This window comes from Diospyros lotus, chromosome 2 (genome assembly GCF_014633365.1).
Source record: "Diospyros lotus cultivar Yz01 chromosome 2, ASM1463336v1, whole genome shotgun sequence".
In the NCBI taxonomy this organism is placed as follows: domain Eukaryota; kingdom Viridiplantae; phylum Streptophyta; class Magnoliopsida; order Ericales; family Ebenaceae; genus Diospyros; species Diospyros lotus.
The window spans coordinates 6,965,469-6,974,045 of record NC_068339.1 but is presented as its reverse complement, the minus strand read 5'-3'; the positions used below and the strand labels follow the sequence as shown (position 1 = coordinate 6,974,045).

Genomic DNA, 8,577 nt, shown 5'->3' with positions numbered 1-8,577 from the left:
TTATCTTGATTACATAAATTTCACAACGTTTAATATCCTATTTGTTCTTAAAAAGTAGGCGTTCAGATAACTTGGTCTCTGTTCTAAACTTTAACTGAATCATCCTCTCCCAAAGTTATACTAGATACCTTATTAACTTGATCCCTCTTTAATTTCACATCTTTGAATATCTCATTTACTTTCCAGATAAAAAAAAATCCCATTTGTTCTTAAAAATAGGCATTTGAGCCAAGTCTATAAAAGATAATAAAAAAAACACAATTAAACTAAAAGTGCCCCGCCCCCACCACCAAAAAAAAAAGAAAGTAGAATTAAACATGATTAGCTGTGAGAAGAAGAGACCTTAACCGTCATGCATCTCATCTCGGTTTGTGTTATTTCCAGTCATTGAAACTATAGAGACAGCAGAGCGTGAGAGAAGCATTCACAACAAACCTCATGCTTTTTCCACGGCGATCCCAATAAGTCCTAACCACTCACCTCTTCAAGTTTTTTTGCCTGTACGGGGTCTTTTTCTTTTCCTGCGACTCGTTCTCATGGTCTCCTCGCTATTCTTCATTTCCTGCATTTTGGCTACCACATTTCAATGACAATGACCAAGGGATTGAAAAGTTGCAGTATATGTTGCCATTGCTTTAGAAAGTAAGCTACCAGTTAATTTTGTTATCTTAGGATTAGAAAGTAAACTTCAGTTATTTGGTTATCTTCAACTGGGATCCTAAGAAAACACGGATCAGCATTTCCAAACCTATGTTGGCAAACAATAGCACACCAAAACATGTAACTATTTTGAATTCAATTTTGGATCCAATGCAAAACTGCTAGTTCCAACTCTGTTTCTAATCTATGACACTGAATCCATTTCGCAATTTCATTATTTTCAAAAGAAATTCTGTCAGACTAGAAGCAAGGTTTTCCAACAGGCCAATGGGCATAGTTCAAAATAAAAGGCAAACATTGTGGAAATCTAAGAAGCAAATATGTGCACACAAACACAAACACAAAACATAATGATGATTGTGAGCACCAAAATTTTTCTAAAGTTGGAGAGAACATCAGGATGTTATAACAAACAATTTACACATTTCATATCAATAATGGAAATAATAAAAATCCCTTCATTCTTAAAATATATTTATATTGCCAAAACAGTAAAAATCATTTCCACATTTTCCGTGATCTTTAGATTCACATCTTTCAGGTATCCATATGCTCCCAGATAATAGAACACGAATATTCCATGTGACCACTTTTTTTTTTGAATAAATAAACTAACAGAATAATTCTCTTTGAAATTATATCACTTAGAATCGACAATCTTCAAATAACTCTCCTCAAGTGGACTCAATGACTTTAAAAGAGGAGATTATGAGCATTCAGAAAGAATAATCAACTCACCTTTTCTGAAACAAGATTTGCATGCCCGTGATTCTTTTTCTTCATACAAGAGAGTGGGTTAGGACCCTGCAAATTTGAAGGAAAACTAAGTTCATCAATGTCAGAACTCACTTAGAGACAAGCTAATAGTAGCAACTCTCGCTCTCTCTCTAAACACAACATAAAAGACCCATTAAGATCATCTCCCTCCCCCTATCTATTTATCTATTTAAAAAACATAATACACATTGAAATGATGTAAAGACAAAAAACATGAGGCAACCTTAAGCAAACATACCTTCAACACCCACTTTCCAACATTTCACATGGCAAGTAGTTTTTTTTTGGTCAACTTGCGTTGCACTTAGATTATTGACTAGTTAGAACAACAATATTACAAGTTTGTAAATCCAAACATTTTTCTACAATTAATGATTTGATAATGAGCAGTTCTGCCTTGTTAGTAATGGTAAGGTTGCTCCTTTCTGACCAGAGGGATGGGGTTTGAGTTGTAAAAATAGCCTCTTCAAAATGAAGGCAAGGGAAGGATGTGTACAAGTACAACCCTCCTTTGTTCCTCAAAAAACAGGGAGGGTCCATGCACTTGGGATGCCATTGATTTGACAACTGGAGAGAAGTAGATAGTATTGGTAATGGGGGAAAAATAAAAAAAAATGTCATTACCTAGTGTTTTCCTGTAGCCATCAAGCTGTTCACTAGAAATTTAACCTTTTAGTTACAATAATGATGAATATATATCATTATGTACAACTTTAGACTGCATGTGAAACAACAGGACAGTGAATAAGGTTCCCCCTACCGCAATGTCTGGCAACAGTCAGTATGAAACTTGAAACCTGTGACCAGAGTCTCACAATATTATCATGAACAGCTTTCTTTGGTCTTTCCTTGAGGAAAAATCAAAACACATAGCATCCTACCCTGGGTGCTCTTTCTCACTCATGGCCTACAAAATTCTTATTATTTTCAATTTTGAAATTATATTTTCGCAATGATCAATCTTTCATTGCACTTGTTCATAACCCGTAACTATATAGTGTTTTCCTTTGTTTTTTTTTCTTTCATTTTCAATCCTTCATTTTATTATTAGTATTTGAAACATGTATGCTTGACCTAAGCAGTGTCTGTATTTTCAATTCTTTTACAGTCTCTGCATGTTTAATAAATGCCTGAACTGACATTTTCATTGTTGAGCAAACCACTCTAGCAAGATGTTAGCCCTGTTATACATGTCCATGAGAATGCTTATAATTTCTATATTCCCTTGCATTTTTATTTTCTTCTTTCTTGGTTTCACTACCTCAAAAATTTAAACCAAAACAATTATAAGCATCTCTAACTCTTCTTTAATTATATAATAATTATCCATCTATGGCAACAAAAATATGGCCTCAACATGTTGAAGTTGTATGAGAAAATTGTGAATAGAAAATGCTGGTGACAAAGGTACGAGTAAGCAAGTTGGAGCAAATTGTCAATGCTCAGTAGAAAATATAGTGAATCAGCCATCAGATAGACAATGGATAAAAAGAGGACACAGCATGTGAACACCCAGGGATGTAGTCTTTTAACCAAAGCATGCACTCTCTTATATGCAGCAGCTTAATTCTAATGCAACTTGAAGCTATTCTTTCAAGTATACCATGATAACTAGCTCATAAAATGGTAAACATATTATTTAATTAAATACTAAAAATCTCAGGTACAAATGAAATTCAGAATACCTTTTGTACTAACTAATTCATTATGCAATAGGTAGCCAAAACATATTAGCCTCAGATGGATAAGCTTATTTACATCTAACAAGCAATAGACTGCCAACATACCATATTAATAGTTCAAAACCACCATCCGTATATTTGTGAAGCTGCTAACTCCAAATAACTTCATAAGGGTAATAAATCACAAATATCATGCTTTGACAATACCCCTCAAAAAGTATGGGCCATCTTAGGCCATAGGAATTATATCTGCAGACCAGCAGGACATTCTCAACATACTTAATGAAAGCAAAAGAATGTCATATATTGTGTGGGACAGGGGAGATATATTAATATAATATATGTATATATATACATATATATATATATAGAGAGAGAGAGAGAGAAGAGAACAATAACTAAGACTTGAAACAAACCAAGGGAAAAGAAAGATTTGATCTGGATCAGAACCTTGGCTTTCTTTCTCTTGAACTGAATTCTGTCCACTTCTGTTCTCTTTCCTCCATTTTTGCTCATTATTGTTTCCTGGTTTTCTAAAGCTTGATCAACTTTTCTTTCATTTACATCAGAAGATTCCTGCACTTCCTCCACAGCCAACTTAACCTTTTTCTTCGTTCTTAACATCTTATATTCCAATTCAGACATGTGTGAGCGTTTTTCTTCAGTAGATTTGACAAATTCACGTTGATATGAAGATGGAGGCTTGAGGAGTAAGGCATTTCGCAAACCAAATATTACAGGCACACCGGGTACCTTCAACCATAAATAAACAAACATAATAGTAAATAAATCAAGGATTTTCACAATCGGTATATTAGTAAATTGAGCGGACAAAGACAGGGACATTACGGTGGAACAAATTGTAAACTGAGCAGTTAAGAACAAACTGCAAAATAATAGTTGCAGCATCTAATGAAAAATTCAAACCCTTGCTTTTAGGTTGCTTTTGATTTTACTTCTAAACACAGTCTATCTATATCACACTCCAGCTTGTAAATCAGCACATCAGCATTGACGGATTGGATCATGTTTCCATGGGAGCGTGCAACCCCATTACCAGTATCACTAGACAAGAAGATATCCTCTGAGAATTTCTTTATTTCTTGGCATCTAACCTACCATGACAACCATAGGCAAAAACTTCATTATGAGAAAGGACACAAACCATTTGGAACTTCTTCTGCAAATCAGCATCCTGAGTAGCAACAAAGAAGTGTTCGGCATTGTCTTCTCCAATAATTTCCGTGATGCAAGCCACGGCACTCTTTCTCTTCTCATGGTCACATCTGAAAATGGTACAAATCATAATCCACTCCAAGGATCAATCATTATGTGTGAAGGTATCCTTAAATTGAGCAAATGTTGATATTTGTAAAGTACTTTGCTTCTAGTTAGGCCAAGTAGGTTGCTATCTTCCAATATTTTTCTTTACCCCAAACTTGATGCTAAGCAGAAAGGGGTGATAACTGACCTTGCAGTAAAGAGGTTACGAGCTGCCTTAAGAGATTCTGTATAGCCTTCGCCAAGGCTTTTTAACTCTTCATGAACGCACCTAAGCAATAAAGAAAATGAAAATTAGACTATAAAGTAAAAATGAATTTGACAGGATATCGTTGTCATCATTATTATCATGAAAAAGAAAAACTAGGTAAGCCAGCTGACCTTGTAGTAAAGATTTTAACAGAGGCACCAAGAGTGTTTGAAAGTGCAGTATCGGCTGGAGTAATATCATTGGCAAGAAGATGATGTACAAAAGTTCCATCACAAAGAATCTTGAAAGGCTCTCGGAAGCCAAAGCAAGCTGTGTAGAACCTCACGATCTTACGATGACGTTTTTGCTTTCTCAATCTCATCTAAATGAAAATAAATAAAGGATTTTCACCTTACATGGCAAAATCTTCGACATAAACAATTTTTTTTATTTATTTATTAAAAGCATCTTATACTCATTAAAAGCAGCTGGTTATGAAATCGCAAGAATCTCATATACTCATTACAGATTGTAACTTCAAATCTCTGTTTAAAATTCTACAAAGTGACATCATATAGTTAGTTCCAGGTTATCTTCACTTTTTAGTAACAAAGGGAGAGCAATTTCAGAAGATCTCTAGATTCCGGCCAACCCAACCGAAACCAAAAGAAATTGCAAAAACAATTCAAACAACAAATTCAGCCATTAACAACAATGCAGAACCAATTTGCAAGTAGAGGAAGGCAAAAGAAAAAAAAAAAAACTCACCGAAACCCTGCGATGGCTTGAACCGGTCTTCTCCGCTGCGAATTTTCTCGCGCTTGCCCTAGGTTATTGCTTCAATGCGATCTCTTCGATTGAAATCTTTCTCCCGCTAGCTGCTGTATTTTCGATAGTATAAAGCCTAGAAACCACACTCATACAAGACCATTCCACAAACCCCCAAATAGTCATATAACCTAATTTCGTATACAAGCAAGCATCCGCACATCCCCTAATTTCTTTATTAAAATTTTGTGATATTAAATTACCCAAACCAAGTTATACAATATCCTCTCTCTCTTTGTTTTCCCCCCTGCTATTTGTATGTGTTGTATAAAAGTACTTTCTATAAGATTTTTTTTTTTTTTAGACCGTGTTTAACGTTGTTAATTTAAAAAATAAGAAATAAATTATTTATAATATAATAGAAAGTAGAATAAATAGTGTGACTGGAGATAGGCTTATATAAGTTATTTTTTTTAATTTAATTTTGTATATAAAATTATTTTATGCAAAGAAAATTCATAAAGGAATTTTACAAGAAAATTATGTACAATAAAAAATAAGAAAAGGGTGCAAGTTAGTATTTAGGGCGTCCTTTTCCTTTTTATTATTGTATGAGAATAAATAGAATGAAAATGCATAAAAGTCCAAGTTCTGCGAATAAGCATATATGGGTGGGTAGGGATAAATGGGCCCTCAATGAATTTGCTTAATTTTGTTTAAAATAAAAAATAAGATATAGATATAAAATCTCATTTTACATCCAAATAGAATTAACAAGGCAAAATTACTAATGCAGAGGGTTGAATTGGTCAATGTAGAAGTTCAATTTGCTAAAAATGATTAAATCATTTATTTTTTCTAAAACAGTAGGAAAAAAAAATAAACATTGGTTAAATATATAATTTATTTTATTTATTTATTAATGGTGTTGGATTACTTAAGTATTAGAAATTGATATATTCTACGGTAGCATTTATTAAAATAAGTAAGATAAAATTTAGTCAAGATAAAATTAAAATATTTTCTAGACTAAGATACAGAATAATTAAAATAAAGATAGGAATCATTTTAAGACTTTTATTAAAATGTTTGTTAATTTTTTTAAAATGTACTGAAAGATACAAGTATCATTTTTTTTAATATGTAAGGATCAAGATAAATTTATCTGAAAAGAAAAAAAATAAATTTATCTGAAAAAACTCAAATAAAAAGTTATATAATTTTTTTTAATTTATATTTTAGTTAATGAACACTGCCTCTATATCAAATGGTGTTGTTGCATTTCATCTCTACTTTTTTTCCTTTTGGCTGCCGATTTAGTCTGCGGGCTGATTGATGTAGTAGCGTCGTCAATGCAGATGGTGATTTGCAACTCTCGGGTTCTGCATCTGTTGGTTGCTTCTGCTTCATTTTGAGTTGTGATGCTTGCTGCTTGTTTCACTTGTATTGATCCCCTCTCTCTTTGCTTGATCCTGCGTTCGGTTTGGAGGCTTATTCATCTTCTTTAAGAAAACCATATCCCCTATCCCTCATCGTTGCCATGGCTGAACTAGGCATCCGAGACAGCGAGGGAGAGGGAGGAGGAGACAAATCAAATGACGATAAGGGGTCAAACGCCTGTTTGTTTTTGTGTTATGCTGCTAACTAGCGTTGATAGGCATTTAAATAATTATTTTAAACTAAATCTCCATTTATTTTGATATATAATATAATTTAAAATAAAATAGCAAAAATTATTACACATCCAAATCCAAAAAAAAAAAAATAGTAATGCCTATTTCTTTAGCATTTTATTTTACAACAATATAAAAAATAATTACATGCTATGGTACGTGCTTGCTTATACAACAAAGCTTAAAATAACTTTTCATTCAAAAAAGCATGGAAGACCTGCTTAAAAACAACTTCATTTAAAAAAAAAAAAAAACTAATTATGCTTCAAAACACAATAATAGTTTACTAAACATTAATTTTTTTAAAAAAATAGATGAAAAACTGTGCAAATACCAAACAGCCCAAAAGTGTTTCATGTTTTGTAATACCTAAGGCAAGCCCAACTTTCTGCACTTAAACTACACCAAACCTCAGAGGGGGATAGTGTGTATTTTACCCTAAATATTACTATAATTTGAAAAAAGAACTACTTAAAAACCCAAGTCTGCACTGAAATATAGTCTAAAGATGAACAAACAGAAATATAGTCTAAAGATGAACAAACAGAAATATAGTCTAAAGATGAACAAACAATTTGATGATTTCACCTGATAACTTGTGAGTTAAAAATACACACGAGGATTATATTTTCATTTAGGGACCAATCTCAAAACAAGTTCAATCAGCTCAAGCTTGAATAGTGGGCCATCATTCCCCTTAGGTTCAAAAACTGGAAGCTGTGTGCCGGTGGCCACAATAGCCCAACCAGCTACACCCATTAACCCCAGTTGAGAGTTTGGAGAAACTGAGAAAGTGCTCAAGGAAAAAGGGTAACATGCATTGGCCAAATGCATAATTATCTATCAATGACTAGCCAAAAAATCATTCCTGCCATTTGACGAGTACCAGATTTGTCCTCAATTCCATTCTCTTGTTTCATTTGACTATAGAACAAAAAGTGTTTCAAGAATTGCATTCCACATTCAACCAAGAACCCCAACACAAAAAACCTGCGGACAAACAAGCTTCAAGATCACATGTGCAAATTAAAGTTTTCGTGGCTGAAGAAGCATACGGTAGAAACAGTTAGGGTAAATGTACCCAGAACCAATGGAACAGCATGCATCACTGTCATTCTTCCAATTTTTATATTTGACAAGGGCTACAAACAATTAAAACAGATTAGCTGGTTAATCACTTTACTAGTTCTTCAATTTGTGACCCCTCTGAAACCCATCTCAAATGAAAACCATCCCAAATGGTCCTGTACCTCTCCATAACTAATAAATGAGGCCAAGAGCAACCGTGCAATTTTCTCCATGCATAAAATCACAAGGAACAAGTTAATCCTATCCCCAGCAAAACAACTCGACGTCCTAATTGGATATTGCCCACATTTTCCTGCACAATTATGCTCAAGAGAGATAATTGCAACTTCGATTCAACTACATTCAATGAAGATCATTGCACCCATTAAGTTATAAGCAATGGTTTGGATTATAGAGTTAAGCTACAGATTCCATTGTATCCAAATAAACAAAACGAAAATAAAAAAGACCAAATGTT

At 33.5% G+C, this 8,577-nt stretch overlaps 1 protein-coding gene across 2 annotated transcripts; it reads right to left on the bottom strand.

Annotated features, from left to right (window-relative positions):
* Nucleotides 1-296: 296 nt before the first annotated feature.
* Nucleotides 297-5,558, bottom strand: LOC127796076 (uncharacterized). 2 transcript variants are annotated; one of them, XR_008021913.1, is made up of 8 exons: nt 5,359-5,558; nt 4,782-4,972; nt 4,591-4,671; nt 4,285-4,405; nt 3,570-3,872; nt 3,225-3,368; nt 1,399-1,464; nt 490-562 (listed from the first exon to the last, which is right to left on the bottom strand). XR_008021913.1 is itself a non-coding variant. In XM_052328140.1 (7 exons), exons 2-7 carry the CDS (start codon nt 4,970-4,972, stop codon nt 485-487), a joined length of 840 nt encoding a protein of 279 aa, XP_052184100.1. In that variant the 5' UTR covers nt 5,359-5,539; the 3' UTR covers nt 297-484. The 2 variants fall into 2 exon arrangements, 1 of the variants encoding a protein (XP_052184100.1); XM_052328140.1 differs by lacking the exon at nt 3,225-3,368 and having other exon boundaries at nt 297-562; nt 5,359-5,539.
* Nucleotides 5,559-8,577: the final 3,019 nt, after the last annotated feature.